This window comes from Pithys albifrons, chromosome 10 (assembly GCF_047495875.1).
Source record: "Pithys albifrons albifrons isolate INPA30051 chromosome 10, PitAlb_v1, whole genome shotgun sequence".
Classification (NCBI taxonomy): domain Eukaryota; kingdom Metazoa; phylum Chordata; class Aves; order Passeriformes; family Thamnophilidae; genus Pithys; species Pithys albifrons.
The window spans coordinates 25,307,059-25,330,190 of NC_092467.1; the positions used below are offsets into that span (position 1 = coordinate 25,307,059).

The window sequence follows — 23,132 nt, forward strand, 5'->3', positions numbered from 1 at the left end:
AGTCCTTAAGGCCCCTTCCTGCATTCCTCTGCATCCCAGAAAAGCCTTGGTTGGCTTTTTGTCCTTTCCCACTGAGCCTTTGAAACAGGAGAGATAAGCACATCTCTCAAGTCTTGCATCTCCCATTTGAGCCTTTCCCTCTGTCCAGGCCCCACACACACCACACCACAAGGTTTTAACCTGGTGGCTGCTCAAGTGACCCAGATCAGAGTCTGAGGTTGCCCCAGACATGCCCCACCCCAGTGCAGCAACTTCTCCCCAATAAAAAGCTATGGTGAGAGATTCTCCACATCTCTGCAGTAATAAACTGGGTGAAACCACACAAACTGATGAAGAACCTTCCACAGAGTATGAATCCCTTCATCCTGTGTTGGTTTTGGGCAAAATAGAAGCAGCATGCCTAAGTCCTACAAACAATATTCCCTTTTTCAGTGATTCCCTAGCTTTTAGTGCAAAGGAAAAAATCAAGACACGCGAGAGTATTGTGCTATGGATTTATAATAACATTTTATTAATATATTATGCTACAAAAATATTTTGATAAAATAATATTAGAAAGCATCTTTTTATTACACTCTTCAAAACAGTTCATAAAAGCAGGAGGCGGAACAGGAAAAAAATATTTGAACTACCTTTGAATTGAAAACTGACAAATATACAATTTGAGTCAGTGGGAGCACGAATCTGCAGGATGGTAAATCAGTCCCATAGAAGAAAAGTACTGACTACTTGTTGGAAAGTCCTCCCTCTCTGCAGCTAGATTAAGGTGCCTCCTGAGAAGTGAGTCACAGGAAAGGCTGAACTGGGGTTGGGACAAAACGCACACGCACACCGCAGGCATACACACACATAACATGCACACATACACACCACCCTCTATGATCTCAAACTTCGGCAAATTATCTTTCTGTTTCACTTAAGCTGAAACAAGCTTAAATTGAAGCTGAATTCTAGTACACTCCATGGAACATTGATCACCTCAGAGATATGACAAGCCCTTATAAATTTTTGATATAATACAGAAATACGGTACTAAGCAAAGTTTGGAATGATAACATTTACGCTGAGATAATAACTTTGGCACTTTGGTTTCTTTAACATAAATATATTATGGGAAAATCCTCCCTAACAGTGGTAATGGTAATGATTGAGTCATATCATTTGACTAATCAATGCACTAAACATAGATTAAGCTCTCCCTCTTGCCATCTCTCTCTCCACAATTGTATATTGAAGAACTTAGATAAATATACAACCCTGTACCTTGGGTGTTCCTAAATTACAGTGGAGCTTGGAGGAATGGGAAGTTCAACAAAGTAGATTTTTGACACCTGTTTAAAGCATAGTTATCATAAATCATGTTCATCACTTACTGCCAGAAGACATAATGCATTATTCAAACGCCTGAGGGATGGCAGAGAAACTACATCAGACATAAAATAAAAAATACTTTCTGTCCCAGCTTACTGACTGGTTCTCCAAGTGGCAGTGCATGTTAATATAGCATCCATAGTTAAACATAAGCAAGAAAAGCATTAGAACAATGAAAGAGTGGAAGTTAGATCTGTTGTTGATGATGTGGGATATATATTCCACCAGGGAAAGACCTTGGCAGAAGATTAGCATTTGTTCAGAATTCTACAGTTACATATAATGTGAATTGTTTTGGTGGCAGTTGTAGCTGAGTTGAAAAGATGAATCGTACAACCACTGAGCTTTGGACTCATCCAAAATTGTGTCCTAAACTGCCAGACACTGTGTGACTCTTGATGGTGTTCCCAGTGCTTAACAGTAACACCAGTGTTTGCTATTATATGTGGTGGGCATGAATATTTTTGTTAGATCTGCTCTTGTAATCTTGTGAATATAGGGGAATCTGGTGCAGTTTCTAAACTCTCAGTGACTCTAATGATCCACTGCAGTGTGTGTGTATAGATCTGTGCTAACCAGTATTATGGTGTTTTAATTAACAGTTATTATTAATCAGCTGCTGTAGCTGATTAGTAAACAACCCATTTTATCCTCCACAGTGAGGCTTTCATTATCCAGTATTGCTCTGCTTACATGCCATGTATTGAATAAAGTGCCACTGAGTTGTACTTTAGGGTAAGGCAATGGAATAAAGGACATGTTCTGTTAGAGAGCTGTGCTGAAGCCATTCATGTGCCATTCTCAAGATCTACAGGAACCTACTTAACCTTATAATTAATGTAAGTCATGTCTCCTCCTTTAACCAGAGAAAGCTCAGATGACCAACTGAGCCAACTGCTTCTAGGTGGCAGAAATCAGGCTGTGCAGACCTCAAATCCAGGAGACACCCTGCTTTGACACCTGCTCTGCAGTAGGATAAATGTGAGGTGCCAGCACAAGGGAAATTTGGAGAGTTCCAGTAACTTCATGGAATTACATACAAAATGACAGGAAATACAAAGCCATTAAAACATATTGTAATATCCAAGGCTACATCCTGAGATAGTCAAACATACCACAGTATCTGAGTTAATGAATATTGAATATTACTGTCCTGTGGAGGAACAACTCAGAAAACTGCACTGGTGACAACAGAGTGACTATTTGTGCAGGATGATGACAGCTGTGAGTGTGAAGCGATGTGTGTGCCCCTAATATTAAAAGAAGTCCCAGAGTCTTATGGAGAAAGCCATTGACTGGGAAACCATAGAACTGTAATTTCTAGTCTTGGTGCTGTTGGTGGTTTTCATTATGGTCTTGGACAAGTTGCTTTTGTTTTCTGATTTTTTTTCTCCCTTATCTTTACAGGGTCTTGTCTATTTATACTGTAAGTTTTCCAACACATGGAATTATTCCTGGGGTAGTACCACAGAATAATTTCTGAATTAGATCCGATTACAACAAATAAAATTCAATGGGTTTTGGTTTGCTGGCTGTTCATTTTTACTATGTAACTTATCATCAGCCTTAAGATTTACCTACCTTATTTCCAGTTCCATTTGTGTAAATAAGACATTATAATTCAGTTTTCATCTCTGCCTTGAACACAGCAGGAGAACCAGTAATCTATTTTAAATGCATAAAGGTTGAATTTGAAGGTCTGTTAAACCATTATATTCAAATGAAGGAATTTCTAGGGTAATAGCTCAAATAAAACCAAAATGAAAGTTTTCAAAATATGTTTCCAATATCCATCTCTGTGCAATAAATATTATGCAAGGTGAATGGCTTCTGTCCAAAACTAACATCACTAATCTTCTGCTAGCCAAAATACACAATTTGAAAATATGCACGGGGTCTGTATGAATCTCACATTTGGGGCAAAGCTCAAATTTTTCCATTCAGCCTTATCAACTGTTGTGCTTGAAAAAAAAAACCAAACTGGGAAGCTTATAGCACTGTCTGCTGTGCCCACTTACATTTAACACAAACCTACACAACCTTCTGTCAAATACAGAGCAAAGGCTGGGGGTCATGGTGTCCAATAAGTAAAACAGAGATTATCTGTATTATCCCAGGCCTCTGCATGGTTTCAAATGAAATGGTGTGACTTCTGTAGTCCAGTTACTTTCTAACCTACTTTTCTGAATTAACTGATATGATGACAAGCAAACTGTCAAATTTTGAACTATCTCTCACTGCAGAGACTTGCAGATTGCATGGAATATTTGCAGCCCTGGAGACCAAGCTCTAGGGCTGCTGGGGAACTGACAGGACTGTTCTCAGTCAGACTTTTATCAGCACTGTTATTATAATAATCATCATCACTATCTTTTTTCCAAGGTGAAAAAAGCACCGCTTTTCCATAAAGAAAATCTTGTATTGTAAATTTCCACTTTTGAGACTTCTTTTCTAACTAAGATGTTTTCATAATGTCTTTTGGACTTTTGTTTTGTAGATGACTTAAAAAGAAAAAATCTATGCCAACCCAAACTAATTTTCTGGTTGAAACTCTTGTATCCAAAGGGATTTTTCATCATGTTTTGGTGGTGAAAAAACATCAACATGCTTTATAAAACGTAACAGTTTTTAAGATGGCATTTTTTGGTTTTTTTAGACCCTTAGATGTTCATTGCACTCATTAACAGTAGCTTGCTTGGATAGGGAGCAAATTTGTCGGTGAATATAAGGTGTCATATCTATCCTATCCAAGGCAGCAGAGGTACCATAGCCTACAAATAGAAGAACGTTCTGTATATCTCCATATCATGTGGGTTAATTTAATTTCTGTGGTCTTGAACAGATTTTGGACAAGTCATAATTATTTCAGCCCAGAGATATCAGCTCATAATAGCAAGATGAAGGGGAAGTTGTAGATGTTTTTTGCCTCCAGGTTGTCCATCTGCACTAACATAACTGGTACAAAGAAATTCTGTAGGTTAACAGGACACTACATCTTTATACCCTATAGACAGACCAAGCTCTGTTCTCATTTATGCTGAGAAGGGTTGTAGGCTTGTGTTGCTATAAAATGAGGGAGAGAAGAAAATAATTTCAGTAGGATTATTCCAGACTTTAAATGGAATTTTTTATTAAGAAAAAGGTGTCTTAATTTGTGTTATGAATTAATTCCAAGGTTAAGAGGGAAGTTGTTGATTTCCAAAGAAGTTAAAGAGTTTAGTTAAAGAAAACAGGGGAATGTAGAGGATTATCTTGACTAATGACTTACTAAGTCATATAAAAATAACTGGTATTTTAGGTTGTAGCAGCTAATGAGTTAAGAATGCACCTATTTTTCTAATAGGCATAGGTCACAGAGAGCAGGATCTGCTTTATTCAGTGTAAGCTGTGCTAATGAGATAAAAAGGTAAAATAAAAAAGTTCAGCAGAAATGTACTTATTGTTGCTGTAAAAAGTAATGGTAAAAGAAACAAAGAAGGCATTCATTTGGTGTCAGTTCAGACATTTGCAGAGTTGTCAGAAAACAAATATAGAAAATATTAATTTATCTGTTTCACCATCGCTACTGATTAATAGGTATGTTATTAACATATACAACAGGAAAAATAAGTTTACCAGTCGAATAAATACATTTTTCTTTTTCTTTTTTTTTCTTTATATGAACACGTATATTTTACAAAACCCCATAGCACTATGGGAAATAAAGATCCTTCTACAAAAAGAAGATGTAAGTCAGTGTTACAATAAAGCTTTAGAATTTCAAAATGTATCTGGGCAAAGAGACAAAGTCAGCTAGAAGGCACTACTGAGTCACTGAGAAGGTCCAGCTTGTAAATGTTGTTGTCTTAACCTCCAATTCATTCATAAATTATCTCTCTTCTCTATTCCAAGGGATTGCACGTAATACTAATGTGGTCAGGAGGGCTGCAGTAGATTCAGGAGAAAAGAAGCTATGGCCACGCAGAGAGGAAATGTTACTGATGGCCATAAAAGACTGGCTGAAGCTGAGCTTGTAGGCTGAGGCTGGGATGGGCGATTGGAGCGTGGTCTCTGATCCAGTTGATTTGAAATCCAAATGGGAGGCTTGACTGTGATGTAGCCATTGGTTATCCTGATATAGGAAGGCAATATGGTGGTGCTAAAAGAAAACACAAGAGAAGGAAATTAATCAGAACCCTTATCCCTACTCTGTGAACTGTCGTTCCAAAGGGTAGCAACAACAATTATTATTATTATTACTATTTTAATATGAATTAGACAGCAGGGAGACACCCAGGGAGTGATAAGTGTGATGGTATGGAAACAGCACTGATGAGGGTGTCCCTCAGCTTCTGGCTGCTGATAGACTACAGCCAAAGGAGGGATTGCTCCCAATATATCTAACTTGCCACACTGCATTTTTAAGTATCCATTACTGGCCAGCATTGGAGACTGTGACAGACGTATCTCTGTGCTGACCTGGGATGACATCATTCTTACATTCTTGGGTACCTTCTTCACACTAAGGGTCTCAAAATTTGCCATGTCTCAGTGACATGTCTTACTCACCAAGGACTGGCTACTATATCCAGAAGAGGCCACAAAACACATGCTTCCCCTTTTTCACAAGGCTTAAAAAATTTTCACCTTACACAACTGATAACCTTGAGGACAGGAGATCAAGCGGGTTCATTTCTGTTTCTGGCTTTAAGCCATTTTCAATCAAGTCACAATGCCAAAACCGGACTCGGTCAGTGTTAAGGTTCCCTGAGCGTGGATTTGCCTCAATAGCAATGTGATTGCTTATTGATTGTCGCTTGAGTTAGTACTTTGATTTGAATTTGCAGGTTGAATTCATCATGACTCCCATGACACTGGAGGTCAAAAAGGTCCATTTACAATTGATTTGGAAGTTTTAAGTTGTAATCTCCATTTCATAAAATGCCCCTATTGCATCCATTACTGGATGATCCATAATCCACCAGTTGTCACAGAGCAGCACAACCGAGCATGCAAACTGCACAGGGTGGATTTTGGATTTAAACCCAAGACATTCTGCTGAGGAGCAAGGAATGAAAAACCAAGTTCCCCTTAAAACAAGAAGTGACACTAATACCTGCAGATTCTCTAAATCTTTCATAAAGGGGATTTGGAGGCACTGAAAATGACTGTCAAATAATTCTTTTATGGGGTAAAAAGCTATGCAGTCCTATAAATATTTAGCTACAGTATCTGAGATCCTGACCTTGGAAGAAAAAGGCTGTGTCTTGCACAATATCAGATAAAAGGAACAATACCTTACTTCAGATCCATGTAGAGAAATAGAATTTAGAAGCACTGAAGACTTTTGTCTTTTTCTGTCTAAGGAATACCAAGATGGATTTTAGAACAGATGCTTCAAATGTGCTGAGTCAACCACAAACTGAGAAGATCAGGGAACTGGTAAACACGCATGTGGGTCAGCATCAAATCCCACAGACAATCACTGCATGTTACACTTCACCCTGGGTTTTGGCAGAAGTCACTTAATTTCTTCCCTCATCCTTTATACTGTCACCACATCTTCTGGGTGGGATAGTAGTTCTGTAGCTAGAAGTGATCTTAACTAATGTGCAATGAATTAGAGTAAAAAGAAAAGGCAGTATTGAATTAAAGATGTAGGAATTGCTCATGGAAGTAGATAATCCATCTAACCAGTATTAGGACTTTGACAGTGAGAGATGGTGCTTGTTCCAGAGGAAGAAACTACTGTAAACAGAGAATTCTGTAATCAAGGCTGGTTGGAGAAAGCTCTTATCTCAATTCCCATGGTGAGTGGTTGGTTTATGTCTTGAACGGATGATACAAGACACATAGCTTTAGAGCTTCTGCTATAGTTCATCAAAACTGCTGAAGTCACTTAATACAAATAGTTGATCTATGTTAAACTAATGCTGTTTCAAAACTGTCCAGCTCTGTTTGAGCAGATAATTTAGTGCTAGCAAGAACGATACCAGATTAGGCACTGTGTGTCCAAGCTCCTGGAATGTAAGTAACATCAAGTATGAACGGCTTTCCCACAGTGAATATAAAGCATCATGAAAACAAACCTGACAAAATGAGGCACTACACACATTGCATAATCCAAGAGAAATGCAGTCAGGCTTTCTGATCAGATCTCATTTATCCCGTGAAGTGATGATCTGGTGCACAGATCTGGCAGCACTGACAGTGGGATCACAGTTTTGAGGTTTTTCTCCTGTACCAGGTTTCCCTAAGGTATATATGGATAAGTGCTTGTTCTCATCTTTTGGTTACTGATTGTCACTTTACAGAACTACAAAATGTAGCCCTAAATTAAATTTTAAACTACAAGGAGGACCTGGTTTTCAATTTCAAGTTAAAAAACATCATCAAGATGTCATTCAGACATGCAATTTGGTGTATTCTACTCCTGACATATTATTTGGGCTTGATCCTCCAGTTAGATTCAAATGTCACTTTGTACAAACTGTCTTTCTGCTCTTCAGGGATGTCCTGTGTACATAGGCTGGCCAGAGCGCCCATAAAACAATCATGATGCCACTTATCAGTCAACTACATCTACCAGATTCCTAAAGCAGCCTTAAATCAACATTTTGTGTTTCTGTATGGTTTCCATTTTCTAGCCAACTTCCAAGAGTGTTTTGTTGGTTTTTTTCTTGTTGATTTTCTTTTCTCCCTTGAAAACAGGTGGGTTTCTTTAGGGGAAAAAAACCCTACAACTTACTTAAGATCCCAGGGTTTCCTGTGGAAAGATCTGAGAATTTCTGACCACTTCTCCTCAGTCAATGAGGCAATTTTTTGTTTCCAAGACATTAAATTTCTATAAAAGCATTCTTGTTAAGATAAATAGCTATGTGGGGTTATTTATTTTGAAAAAGTTTTTAAGTGCTTTACAAGAGAAGAACACTGCATTTCCATTATCGTGTACAAAGCATGCTAATAGCAAATGAATCACAGTTTATTCATATAAAACATTTCCTTAAATGCAAGTGTACTTTTAGCTGACTGCCAAGGTTTAGAGATATTTAAAAAGAATGATCCCTATTAACCAAATGCTACACTCCTTGTAAAATCTGCTCTTTGTTTGTAACTAGGCTGTTTCTATAGTGAATGGGGAGAAAAACCTTCCCAGAAGGCAGTCCACCTCATTTCAGTGCAGGTCTCTAGGGAGAACTTACTATTGTTCAGGGTCTTTCACTTCCTAGGGGTTACTGAGGGGGCCTGGACAGCTAGGTTAGATTACAACCTAATCTTAGAGGTGGCTCTGGCATCAGGAGATGACTTTTGCAAACTCCCTCTGAGCATGTCTGCATGTGCATGTAACATCTCACTGACCCTCGGACCTTCCCTAAGGATGAAGCAGTCGTGGAGTCCCCTGAACTCAACCAGAAATCTTCCCTAGGGAGGTCCTGAAATGAACATAGAGAATAATAAAAACGAATCACAGATCTGGAGGATAATAATCTAAATTATTATCACGTCTTCTCTTGCCAGCCCAGGATATTCTGTATTTCACTCTTTTGTGTCTGATAAAAATATCTTTAATAAAACATTCCACATGATCTCTGGCGAACAGGCAACCCCTGGCTCTGCTGTTCATATCTCTCTATTTTGCTTCTGTGTATGGGATTGTTTTAAAAACTTGGAAGACTCCAGGTATGTTTTAGCCAAATGACCTGCAGTATCATATTCATGAGCTTGTACTTTTCATCAGATAATAGGGCAGTTTTTCAAATCAGTGCATTACTCATACATTGTCTTACCATCATTAGAATGTGTAAAACTTTCCCAAAAATGGGGCCTCAGGCACAGGCTTTGTGCACAGACCCTACTGAATCCAATTACGTGATTCAAGCTCTCTATGCTGGGTGGGTGCAGAAGCACCTTGATGATTTGGGAGCATTTTAAAGCTGAAAAATAAACACACATGCAATGTGCTGAGGGAATTTCTGCTCCATTTCAATTTGAGAACCCTTTGCAAGGAGCTCACAAACTAATTTTTAGTGTGACTTCGTTCCTCCACATAAGCAGGGCTCATCTGATCATATGCGACACCACAGAAGTTAGGACCAGGAGAGTCTTTTTGGCCCATCTGACCCAGACAGGAACAAGATCTAAACTCCTCCTGATAACTTATGTCTAATCCAATCTCAAAACACTCCTACAAATGATAGCAATTCCAGAGCATTGCAGAATCCATTGCAGCATTTCATCACTTATGATGTTCAGAATTACTGTCTAATGTTTCACCACATCTCCTTTGCTAAATTCATGACTTGTCCTGTCCCCACGAACAGGCTAATTCCTTTCCTCTTCTCAGCAGCTTTTCATGTGTTTTGAAAATTTAACTATGTTTCACCTCAGCCTTCTCTTTTTTAAACAAGCAATTCCCTCCACCTTTCTTCACAAATCCTCAGGTGCTTTCCCTCTGTCTTTTTCTTCTGCTCTCCCCTGGCTCTGCGTAGCTGCTCAGTGTCTTGTCTGGAATAAGATGCCCCAAACTGGAAACAGGATGTCTAGCTGAGACACCACAGGCCCTGTGCTTTGTGCAGTAGATACCACTGCCTCTTTAATTGGAAAATGCATGAAAAGTAGGCAATCTCCAAGAAGACAGTATTGTCAGTACTTTTTGCCCTAAAGTCCAAACTACCTTCAGGGTCCCAGTACCTGTTCTGAAGATCATGGAAAACTGATAGTGCTCTGAGGGGGTGAGGACCAACCCAATTACTGTGATATTTCTATGCATTTTTAATCTGCTGCCATGCCTCAGTCCCAGCACGATTCTGTTCAGGGGGGAGGAAGTACCCCTTTAAAGCATAACTTACAAAATGTTTGGGGATTACTTTGGATCAAAGGAGCTATGTAAACACATGACAATTATTTTTAATAAATGTAAACAAATGTTGACTCAGACACCCTTTCTTACAATAGCATTTGATGAAAGAAGCTAGTCTGAACCTTGAAAAAATGCATATTTCAACTGAAGACCTAAAAAGCTAGTGAAGTGAAAGAAGAATTTTGAGTAAAGACAATAACGACTGTTCTGCATTTGTGATTTGATGTTAACCTTATGACGGCTAGAGGTTTACTTAAGTGATATTAAGCATATGCTTCCTGTTTCTTTTCAAACAAAATTTGCCCTTCTTTTTTTCCCTTTTCATTTAATGAACAGATGTGAAAAGAGCTGATCACATTATTTTTCTGGTGATCAGAAGTAATGTTCTGCAAGCGAAGACAATTACTCTTGGAACTAACCAGACCTATTTATGTCACCAAAATTTATTAATCAAGCTTTGAAAAACAGATTTCTCTAAAGTGGTGGGACCAATCTGTTGCAGTATGCAAACAATCTGGCTGGCAAGAAGTCTGACCACACATTTGAAAGAAAAGAATAGGTGCTGAACCAAGAGCAAAAAAGAGTATGTTGGAGGAAAAAGAAATCACACTAAAATTATTTTACAAGGATTTAATTGTGAAAATCACTAGCGTAACCTCTCAAGGGGAATGTGAAGTCCCCATCTCCTGAAATTTTCATTATTATTATTTCATGTGTTTCTTTAGATCAATATAGGCTCTGTGCTCTGCAAGCTTCATCTATGTCTTCATCACTGCCTTCCTTACAGAACCTGTTCTCGCAGCCCGAGGGATAAATCCAGCAGGATGCTGAGTCTTGTGGTCCCAGACAAGCAGGACGCTAAGCACTGTGAGCACATGAGTGCTTTCAGCAAGGCTGGAACTCACATACCTACAACTCAGCACATCCTAAAGCCCTTTGTGGGATTGAGGCCAAGAGGCTCATGCTTTCACAAGGTTCAGTTCATTAAAAAAAAATAAAATAATCCAACCTGGATCTGATTAAGGAATCCAGTTTTGGTCTAGAGGAGGCCACTACTTATTTGCATAGTGTAGTGAACTGCCTTAGCATGTCTGAATAAGTAAGCACTATCACACAGTGGTTTGGGGCCAACAGAGAAGACATGCGATGAGTCGAAGAAGAGCCTTATCTGCAATATTTTCTTCTTAGCCCGGGGATTACTGGGAGCCTGGATCTTTGGCCATTCTCCACAGTGCAAGCACCTACCCTCCCTATGAACAGCAGAGCTGCAGTGTGACGGGCAGGCAGCAACCACCATGCCATCAGCAGAGGGGTCAGCAACAGCACCGGGAGCTTTTCAACAACCCTTCGCTGTCCATCTGAGCTCTCCTTTTGATGAGACTCAAATGGGAACCATCTTTCCATCTGAGAAGAATGTCAAGCTCTGATCCTGCCTTATTTCAATGCTCTGTCTCCTCTGACAGCAAGCAATTCCTCTCCTTGAAGTGGGCACCTGTGAGCCTCAAAGCGGGAGGCAAAGGGCAGTGCAAGTACCCTGGTAGAGGTCTAATCCCTCACCTCTGCTCTTTGTAGGACAACATCTGCCATGGCTAGGAGAAAGAAGAGGATATCGAGGGAAAAGATGGAAAGGGAAGCACAGGTTTCACCAGGCACTGGCTCTGAAAGGACAGGAAGCTGTGAACAAGGACCATGGGTCACCATGTCCTGAAGCACAGGTGGGGAGCAGGGATGGGATGCTTGGGGGATGAAGGAAAGTAATGTGAGGTACCTTCACCACCCGAACCTTCAGGACCAAGACTGCAAGCAGCACCTGCAGAAGGTGCCATTAAGGAGAATTGTGGGCAGTCCTTCAGCTGACCTGACCTTTAACAGGATTTAAAGGCTGGCATTAATTATAGCTATGTCAGATGAAGCCTTGTAGTCAGAGCTATTCCGCTGTCTTCCTGATACAGTATATGGGGAACCAGATATCTCCAGAGGGCAATCCTTTCCTCACAACAGCACCTGTCTAAGGTAGACGAAGTGAGCTGCTTCTGAAGATCTCTATCTCTGGAATTCAGGTGTCCTGAACCCCAGCCAAGCTCTGGCCTTATTGAAGGCTCTGACTGATAGGGAAGGGACTGCAGGATGGCAAAGAGAAGAACTGCTGAATCTGCAGTGCAAAAAGCAGCAGCTGGTGGGGACACAGCTCCCCTCTGCAGTCCCACAACAGTACCCCAACAATGGGCACGGCCAGGCTGCAGCTGCTGTACCCTCTGTGGGGTCTTGGCTCTGACGTCTGACATGAAGGAGAAGGTGGTTCCAGCATAACGGGCTCCAGGGGCCATGATAGTTTAAGCAGGAAAAGGCTCAGTGCTGAAATGCAGTTCAGATTTCTCTGGTGCATTTTTAGGCGCCTCTCAGGATGGGCTCTGGGCTGGAAGCCAGGAGATTTGGTTTTTATCCCCAAGTCACCCACCAGGGAATATCAAAACCTCGTTAAATCACTTTACTTCTATGACTGCCCTGAGTCAGATCTGAGTCAAGACCTTGAAGCGTTAGTGTGACACCACCAGCATTAACCCAAGGTGAAGTGTTTTGCAGTCTCTCACTGTGATCTGCAGGTGCCAATGGCCCAGGCCACCTGCAAAACATCTCTGTTATGACAAATTCAGCTGTAGAGGGACAGTGACCTGCAGCAAGGCTGAGCACTACAGGGGCACCCTAAAGCCAAGGATGGGTCATGTTGTTAAGGCAAAGTGTATCATCTGCTGTGGGGCCAGAAGAGGGGACAGGGATAGGATGGGAATGGATGGGGGCTGTGGGAACTCCTGCATCAGAGGCAGGGAAAGAGGAGATTGTTGTCACAGCAATGAAGCCTGAGAGCAGGGGGACACAGTGATGCAAAGGTGGAGGGGAGGATGCATCTACCAGGTAGGGAAGCAGCAGGTGAGAAACAACTCCAGCACAGACTAAGGGCACTTTTCTGAAGGGAAATTCAAGTTTGTGGCAAAGTTTCTTGCACCTTGCAGTCAGATTTAACTGTCCCTATCCCCAGAGGAGACTGAGTATGGCCTTTTTCAACCTTCTGGCCAAAAGTCTTTTAGGAAAACCCTGCAAATACAAACCCAGCACCCACATGTGTGGCAGTGGCAGAATCAGGTCCACTGCTCCTTTCCAGGCAACTGCAGAATGGTGCAAAAACACAGAACATTATGAAAACCAATAACCTTTGAAGCACACCCTCTGAGTAATTACCCCATTCTCATCTAATGACTAAAAGATGTTCTATTCCTCTCTGATTTGGCAACAACAAAGATTCTGACCTTATTAAAACCAGCCCATCAGGAAACTACATGTCATCCTAAAAAAAAAATTTAAAAAAACTAGGGGGGAAAGAAAGGAATTTAAATTCTTTAAAATCCTCGTGACCAGTAATTCAAGATACTGTAGCTGAAGACCCATGATTTGTTGTAGTGTCTGGGTGGTCCCAAGACAGGAGATGACAACATTAGCTTTTTCCTTTACCCTTCTAAGAAATGCTTTGATGATTCTCTAATATCCTAAGAATATCCCCTTGTGATTCTGCACTGGGACCAGGCAATCATAGAGCTGGGATAATGCATCCCAGTTTCACCCTGGCCCTTGCTAAGAGGGGATAGCTCAGAGGCCTTTGTTCCACCAGTTCTGAACTGACATCTGAGCCAGGGTATGCTTGTGGTGGTCTAAATAGTAATGTGGGCTCAAGTCCATCCCCAAACTCACCCCCACCCACTGCATACATCTGGTTGTGTACCTGATTTCTATGTGTAATTAAGGCTCTCATCATCATGAATCAAATAACCATGTACTTGTTTCACTGGTCCTTGGACAGATAATGATTGCAGTTATTACAGCCAAAATAAATAAGAACACCAAGGGTGCACACACAGATGAGCTTAGTATTGCAGGAATCTTGCCAGTGATGCAATCTGTGAAGATTTTTGGGCAATCTGCTGATACACAACATATAAAGAGTTAATTTGATGGTGCTGCAATCAGATGATTTTGAATCAAATCCCAAGCATGAAGAGAATATCTGTATTTTGTCTGTATTTTGCAAACTGCCTGCTCTCACCAATACAGCCCCATATGCAAAAAAAATTATATTCTTGGGGTGGTCAAAATCATAATCCATATTTTACATCTTGGGCTCAACCTTTCAATTAATTAGAACCAGAGGGACTTGCTCTGCCCTCTCCTATGTGCACTCAAGTGTTTGTTTGGCATTGTGTGGGCCCTATGGCTGCAATATTTTTTGCAGATGCACAGAATTAACTGGGCATGTTTAGATGTGCTTGGGGAACACATACATTCATAGAGTTGTATATATTTGACCCTGTCATTTCTTTGTTAAACACTGTAAAAGATATCGACTTTCCCCTCCAGATTTTAAAATTATTTAGAATAGGTGATAGTGGGGAAATACCTAAAACATCTTGTCAAATTAAGTGTTTTCTCTGAGACTGTTCTCTAAGACAAAATTATTTCAGCTAAGAAGATGCCTGTTCAATGTATTAAGGAATGGAACGAACAACTAAAATATAAACTGGTTTAAATGGATGTCCAATATACTACATTTTTCCATTTGATTTTAATTTTCTTTTTCTTTCTCCCTGTTCTTTTTCCATCTCCACATAACAGTTTTTCTCTTTGCTTAATCTGTATCACATTTTTCTCTCTAATTCACTGGTCTCACTTTTCTGTTCACTGTTTGTATTTTTCAGTGTCTTTCTTAGTAAGAATAATTTAAGTTGGATTAGATCTTTGAACCTGTTATTTGGAGCAGTATTGAATTCAAGCTTGTACCACTGAATAAAAGCATTGGCTTCTTTTTCTTGCCAACAGACTCACTCACCAAAAAAGAAAAGAAAAAAAAAGGTTCAAGGACCACATCTACCAGGCAGAAATGCCACAGACATTAAACTGCTGCATTGCCCACCAGCTTCGGGTTCCTCCTGCTCTGGCAAAGCAAATAGAGTGATACCAGCCACAGCACAAACTCCTTCTCCTCAAGCACTTCCAAACCTCTGAAAGCCTAGAGATGCCATCAATGCCTCATAAAAAGCTGCTTCCTGGCCTGCAGGGCCACAAGGACTGCAAAACCTTTCCCTGATCGGTGTCACAACTCAGGCCCTCTGCCGAACTGAGCTTTTGGGAGTGTCCATACCACATCTCTCCATGGTATCCCTGACACCCAGCAGCTCACAGGCACTAAGCTTGGCTCCCTCCATCCTGTGCTCAGGCATAAATCTTACTTTGTTCAGCTAAGTTATTCAGGAATTGTAAAGAGAAGATCTGAATGAAATCTGAATTTGGCCTGGCATTTTCATAATTGCAGGAACCTGGATTTTATAGCATTAAAACCATATGAATTTAAATAAATCCTGATTTTCCTTCATCCTAGTAACTGGACTTAGACCACAGCTCACCTTTTGGATCCTGCTGGGTTTCCAGCCCTCAATGCACCCTGTGCTGCTGGGAGTGTAAGGGAATCCAATTTCCTCCAGTTTCACTCTAGAATGAATCTATCCTCTTAGATAAACCTGCTACACAGTACAACTGTGATTCAACCCATCCTATAAACCAACTTCCCACCAGAACAGTAATGTCGCCTTACTCTGTGTCATAGTTTTCATGACTTCTCTTTCCAGGGCAAGAGACTCACTAGTTAGAAGAGGAATAGCAGAACCAGAAATAAATCCCATCTCCCATACCTTATTCCTCTGACAGTGTTGTGTCTTTGCATTTCCACTGAATTTTAAAGACATTTCTTTTTCTTTACAGTAACTCACTGGAAGATGAATTTTTTTTGCATTTTATGGATTTTACGTAACTCTGCTGAGAGGAACAGCAGATTTGCAACTTTCAAGGCTTAGATACTGCTAGATATGTAGCAATTCCATTTGCTCTGAAGATGGAAACAGCCACAATCTGACAGCTGAGTAGTGCTGTTAGGTTAGGAGTCTGAATGTGGAGCTCACCATCACCTGCTCCATAGGAAAAGACCAGTTGCTAAAGGAAAACCCTCTGTATCCAGAATTGCAATACAGGGAGCACAGGTGCTTTCATGTCTCTGAGGAATCCAACCCACCCTGGGCATGAGCCCATTCAGCACTTTTTACAGTGTCTGCAACTGCGGTCGGCCTTGTGAGGTAACACAAACCACACTCCTTGCACATCCCAAACTGCAGGGTAAATGTGCTACTGGGTATTGAATTTTCTCTGCCTGTTAAACCAGACAGTTTATTTTTCAGCCGAGTGAATGTAAAGAGTTTTGTAGAGCTGTGTTAAAGTGAAGTTCAGGTTTAAAGGAACTACCTGAGGGTACTCAGTGCATTTTCTCATCTTATCTGTTTGATGAGAGCCAGATATATGGTTTTATTTCTTTTGTGTGCAATAGACAATATGCCATAAGGAGTCATTGTTAAAGACTCCAAGAAGCCAATCCTCAGAACATCTGGCTAGTGAAAGCCCTGGATATGGAAAATATAAATGTCAAGGCTCATATTTATAAATTGGAAGGGCCATGACGACATCTGTTAATAAGCTCTCTTCCAGAGCCCATTTGCTGTACATGGTTATTCACAGGCAACAACAAACATGTGCATGGATCACATGCGTGGTCTGCCCTTCCTTTCCGTTGCCAAAGGAACACATACTCCAATAACACATAAATGCTCTGTTCTCACAACACAGAAATACAAGTGTTTGCAAACCTCACAGCAAAGCCCTTGCATACCAGACCACAGTGGGACACACTGCTGGAACAGACTAAAATTAGCAGGAGAAAAAGCCCTATATTAACACAGAAGACAGTCAAACTCACTTTGTGTTGACTCTTTCCGTGGAATAAGTGCCCTCCTTTTTTGCTTTGGTCTACAGGAGGCACTTTGTACTGTAAGTCTAATCCTGAAGCCTTATTTTGATGACTGAATAGTTGTGGATAGGAAACTTAAGACTTTAAAGAGAGTCTAACCTATTTGACCATGGTAGCTTAATACTAACATGAAAACAATCAAGCTATAGGTAAAATAAATGTGCTTCTACATTTATAACCATAGGCACCTTTTTTCCAGCTTAGTGCATTTCTGCCTCTAAGTGCATTTCTAATGTCTGAGAAATAAACTGATCCAATGCATAAGCATAAATAAAGGTTTTGCTAATGACTTATCATTGCAGGTGTCTAGACCACAATTGAATTCAACAGACCTCTTGGCACTGGCCACCATCAGAGGGGTTGTCCACAAGCCTGCCAAGTAGTCAAGAGAAGGAAAAGATTCAGTGGAAACAGCCAGGACTGCTTTACAATGTCCATGAATTTAGCAAAGAATACATGGATTAAATACTGTCTTGTCCAGTCTGCAGTGCTCTTGGACATGCATATGTCTGTGTGAAAATGGTAGGAAAAGCAAAGGATGATGAAATAAAATGGAGCAGATGTACCTCCTGATTAAAAAATGCCTAGGGTGCCTAGCTCTGCCTTCTACTTCCTGCAGTCTGCAATACTGCCAGGTGAGAAGGATATGCTAAATACAAGTGAGACATCCCCATCTCAGAGAGATTCTGCTGAAGGCTGCAGGCTCCAAAAGCCCACACTTTCACTGGCATGGACTGACTGCAAAGCAAAGTGGACTCTTGGTATGATCACAGCCTCCTGTAAAGTGAGCTCAGAGAGGTGGAGCTGAGTGCTGCAGATGAAGATGGAGATGCTGGAGGGGTCCTTTCTTACTGCTTGCTCCAGGGCCCATACAAGCAAGTGCAGCCTGAGTTTAAAAAGGCAAGTAGAAAGAGTATTGGAGAAAGAGAAAATTTAAGCAGAAAATGGTGGAACTGAGAAGTTAACAGGTTGTCCAAAATCAAGAGGAGTCCTGGCAATGGATGAGAAAATGAGACTGCACTGGCTGAGATACAGCAGAATAACTGGGGATGTGCATCAGAGGAAGAGATTATCAAAACTCAACAACTGCTTCTTCTTGAAACTGAACCCTAAGCAAACATTTTGTTTGTGCTGCTTCAGACAGATATTAGGCAGTCTAACAAATCTAGAAGGGGCTGTGTCCAGTCCAAGTAATAAATACATCAAGCTGGGACAGATATAAATAGATAGTATAGACTATCTTTACTCAACACATCCTAAATGAGAAGTAGAAAACAAGAAAGGAAGAGAAAGCTCTTAACAGGCTCCATAAAACATCTTGCATTGTATTTTCAATCTTAATCATCACTGAGGAGTAAGGAGTAGAAATGTTCTTGGATATCCAGACCTGAAAAATACCTCACTGTTCAAAAATCCTAACTCTTGTGTGCTCCAATTTTGTTACTTGCTCGCCTTCAGAAATATGGATTTAATATTCATAATGGATTTAAATTTCACTAAAAAATGTCTAATGCATTACCAATAAAGAATTTAGTTTCATGAAACAAAACTGAAATCTATATACAAATTATGTCTCTATTTCCAAAACACTTCTGTGTGCTTTATCTCTAATGATTTTACTTTCAGGAATTTATAGCTTTCATTAAAACAGGATTTGCCTACTGCTTCACGTGAATAGTTCACACTCGTGGTGAGACACTTAAGCAATGGTGAAAGTAAACAGGCAAGGCTTTTGTACATTTTTCTTCAAGTTTATCTGCACTCATTTTATCACACAGTGGCAGCACATTATAAAGAAAAACAGAACAAAGTAAAACGTGTGGATCTTTTTGTGTGTTTAGCAGGTGAAGGTGAGGCTGCACATCTTTTCAGCCCCATCGGTAGGATAACAAATTAACTCTTTGACTTTACAAGGGGCAAAAAGTTATCAGTCATGGCCAGTTGACAGGGAAAGTCTATTAGCACGAAGATGCTACAGGTTTGGACAGGAATGTCAGGACTTGCCATCGTTACTGTGATGCATGAGAGAGTGGTGCACTGAGCCCAGGTTTCAAAGCTTTAATTAATATGTTCTGTGCACTCTGACCAAGCTGATAATCCAAGAAGCCTCAATGAAAGCCATCTAGGGAGGGAGGATATGTCATCACTGTATCATATGTTACCTCTTATGTATACTGCATTGAGTTATACGGCACTGTTCTTTTACTTTCACTGGAGGGCTTCTGTACCTGGGGCTGTACAAAGGACATGAAAGAACTTCCAGCACCAGTGCTTGTTTAAAGGAGGCATCGAGCCATCTGCTCATCTTAAAGGAGTATCAAATAGAAACAGTAAGAATCTAAGGGAAAAATGCAGTATTCCCCATGCTTTGCTCTCTGCTCAGGAGGAGCTGAGGATGCCTTCAAGGAAGCATGACTGCATGTTTGAGAGAGGCAGGCAACACTGGAAGAGAAAAGACCAACTGATACATTGCTCAACAGCACAAAATGTCCTCTTCTGGACACTGTATATCCATCAGAGTCTATAAAAACTGGGCAAACTAAGAGCAGAATTTAGGCCAGTTCAGCTTCCACCAAGGAACTAGGAGAGAGCATTTGCTCAGGAGATGTTTTAAGACCACTCAGTGTGACAGAAAGGTCTTGCACCCAAGCTGACAAACCATGAGCTTCTTTTGGTGACTGTAGATACTTGTATGCCATGCTCTGGAGCCTGGGGGCAGTCACTGGTAGGGACCGTGATCATGAAAGCTTCCTGAGAAGGGAATCCTGCCAGGAGAACAGTGAAGGAAACAGTATACAGAAGTGCTGGAGGAAAGCCAAGGGGCCACACAACAAAGTTAAGCCCCAGAGAGCAATGAGGTGTGAGAAGGGAGGAAAGGTGGGACACCTATGCTCCTGCTGTTCCTGGCTGCTGGAGCAGTCCCTCAGGGGACAGGTTCACTACAGTTACAGAAGTCCTGAAGCTTTGCCCTCATCCTTGGTTGAATGCAGGGCAAATAAATGCAATGGTGGTACTGCTTACTAGGCTGGAGGAGGGAGTGATCCCCCTCCCCATGCCCATCAGTAGGCAGGCACTCTTGGAGCAGTATCCTTACCAGGAGGCGGACAGGGTAATTTAAACCAACAAGGCTCCAGTGATGGAAATTTCAAGCTCAAAGCTACCATATGGAGGAAAATCATCTGACCACAATTTACCTGTTAGACTTCAAAGGTGTCTAGGTCTCCTTTAAATAAAAGCAGTCTTTTCTTTAATGAAGTTAAGTACTGTATTTCAGCACCATGTGTTGTGAAAAGGAAGCAATTTGGATTAATTTACTGAAATTTACCTTTCAGATGCAGTTAAGTGGAATTAAAAGTTTGTCTGAGTTGACAGAGTTCTGTTTTCCATCACTGCATTGTCTTGAAAGAAAGGATAACAGGCTAAGTGCTTAAATTCCATCCAAACTGATAAGGTTCATTCTATACAGGCACACTCAGTGCAGTTTATTACACATTGTCTCCCTTCATCCATCACTGGTATACATTTTTCCCCCTACAATAACTGTTTCTTCCAAAATGAATTGGTATTTGTAATACTGTTGCATTCATCTGGGGTTGAGTCTGCACTGGGCTATCAGAGAACTGCCATTTCTAGTTATATAGGGAATTAATTTAATTTCCCACTAATAGCAGATTTTGCAGGGCTGAGCTTATATCTGGGACAAGAATTTCTTGTTTTCGCTTCTTAGAAAAATTCTTTTCCTTTAATTTCTTTCCTACGTAAGTAGACTGTGTGTGTCTTTAGTCTCTTTCCAAACACCATCTTCACCCAGATCTCCTCCTTGGCAATGGGAATGACTTTGCCCATTTCATTCCCTCTAATTCTTTTTTCCCACCACTGTACTCTGCTTCTCACTCCCTAGCTGCCATGCATCGCTCCTTCCAAAACCCACTGCTCCTAAAACACTCTCTCAGCTACTAACTCCTCTCCCTCCCTTTTCCCAGGAGCCTTCTATCCTCCTTGCCTTAGGGCTCAGGAGCTATAACACTTCTTGAGGGCTGGGAGAGGTTCTCTGTTCTCTTGGGCTGGTTTTGTTTGCAGCCTCCAACCGTTTCCCTGTTACAACAAAGGTCTGATCCTGATCTGGTCTTCACTGACCACTCTGAAATATTACACACATTTCTCTACTCTTTCAATTAACTGAGCATCTCATCATGAAAAGCCAGTGAATGATCTGTAATTAATTATTTATATTACACGGGGAAGCTTAGCTAACACAGTGTCAACAGGAGCAGTAACACAGTATATATGCCCAACTGCAGCCTTCCAGCCTAAGGGTTTTGCTTTCCCTCCCTGCTATCCTGGCTAGTTTTTGGCTATGGGAGCTAACTAGGGTTTGAGTTTTGTCTAAGTTCAAATTCCTCCCAAGGACAGACTTCAGATCTGCACATTCTGCAAAATCAAGTAGTTAAAGGAAAAAACCATCCTGCTACTTGCAATCTCCATTTAATTTTGATTCTTGACAATTTCAAACAGAAACTGCAGCAAGAGAGAACTTTTTCAGTTTGTTTAGATTTTGGGGGAAGGAGGAGAAGAGAGAGGAAACCACACATTTCATCAGCATTTTTTTATTTTTTTAATAGCCTTCAGTGTAGCTGATTACCCAGGAGATCAGTGAATCTGAGCACTGTCAAAGACAGGGATAAGACAGAGCAGAAGCTTTCTCATCCTCTGCGCAATGGTACTAATGCTCCAACACACAAATCTAAACACTGTGGTGCCAACTCAAATGCCTCAGCTGTTAAGACAGAACACAAAAGAAAAGGACAATCTCCAAGGTATAACTGAAAGTAAATACTAATAATGATGTGTGACATTAAATGATGACTCATATTTCATGAGGCCATTTCAGACTGTAGCTATAACCTCGGATCAGACCCAAAAGACTGTGAGAGCTGAAGTCTTAGTGGAACAATTAATTATGGATTTCCTGGATTTTATAGGTTGGAGTCAGACCTTTGATGTTCCTTTAAGATTGTTCTCCTGTGTTCATTTCCTTTGTTTCTCTGTTGGTAGCTTAAAAAAATACCCTAAGATTTCCTTGGAAGTGTATGAGATCGCCTAGAAATGTGTAGTCCATAAAAGCCCAGCAATTCATGGCTCATAAAGTCCTCTAATCCATGGTCAATAAAGCTTTGGAAAAGAGCTGTATGAACCACAGTCATTTCACAGTTCAATGAGGTTCATACAAGAATCAATAACCTGGTTTAAATTTGCCTGGATTTGTCCTCCACCTGTATATTTCTCTTTGACTTTTCAGGTTGAAAGGCAGCTCAAACAGCTGAATTCTGGAGACCTCGCATGGAAACAATGAGCTTCATGCAGCTTTCACCCCAAAGCCTTAACAAAGACCTAAATCCCCTTACCTTGTCTTAAAAGTCACTGAGTCAACTTTCAGGTGACAACTGGTGAGTTAGGAAACTCAGCCTGGAAGAAAAACCATTTGGAAATATGGGGCCATAGCTGAGGGCAATACTATATGCAGAGACTTCGGTCCACACAGAACATGGGGAACCCCATTTGAAGTGTATGTAAAGGCACATGGATCTATGGGACAGGCCAGAATGAGAACTTCCAAGTACACCAAATACCCACCAAAAATGAGTGCTAAATCTCACTGCTGAAGCATTATTGATGCAATGCAATAGAAGTCCATGATTCTCTCCTGCACAGGTAACACTCCATTGCCTGAATTATCAGCCATCCTGCTTGTTTCCTTCCAGGAGTGATCACAATATAAACTCTGGTGACAGACACATATTTCTACTCTTTTCTTGCCAATCAGAAAGGAACCAGTTAGAGAGAACTCGCTGCTTATTGCTTTGTGCAAGGTCCAGGTTGCAATTAATGCTGATGAAACCCAACTGCAAAAAGCACAATAAGCAGCAGCTGGTTTATGAAAGTTGAGACCCCATCCAATTTATGGGGAAACCAGAGCTGGTTGCGAGTCTCTGATTTAGCTGAACGGTTTGTATTTTTTTGTTT

At 40.8% G+C, this 23,132-nt stretch overlaps 1 protein-coding gene across 1 annotated transcript in view; it reads right to left on the reverse strand.

The window, feature by feature from the left end:
* Positions 1 to 499: 499 nt before the first annotated feature.
* The window catches only part of TRABD2B (TraB domain containing 2B), a 280,531-nt gene continuing 257,898 nt past the window's right edge, over positions 500 to 23,132 (reverse strand). Inside the window, exon 7 of the mRNA XM_071565549.1 lies at positions 500 to 5,509. Within this exon, the coding sequence (XP_071421650.1) occupies positions 5,287 to 5,509 (223 nt within the window). The 3' untranslated portion in view covers positions 500 to 5,286. The remainder of the gene's footprint in view (positions 5,510 to 23,132) is intronic.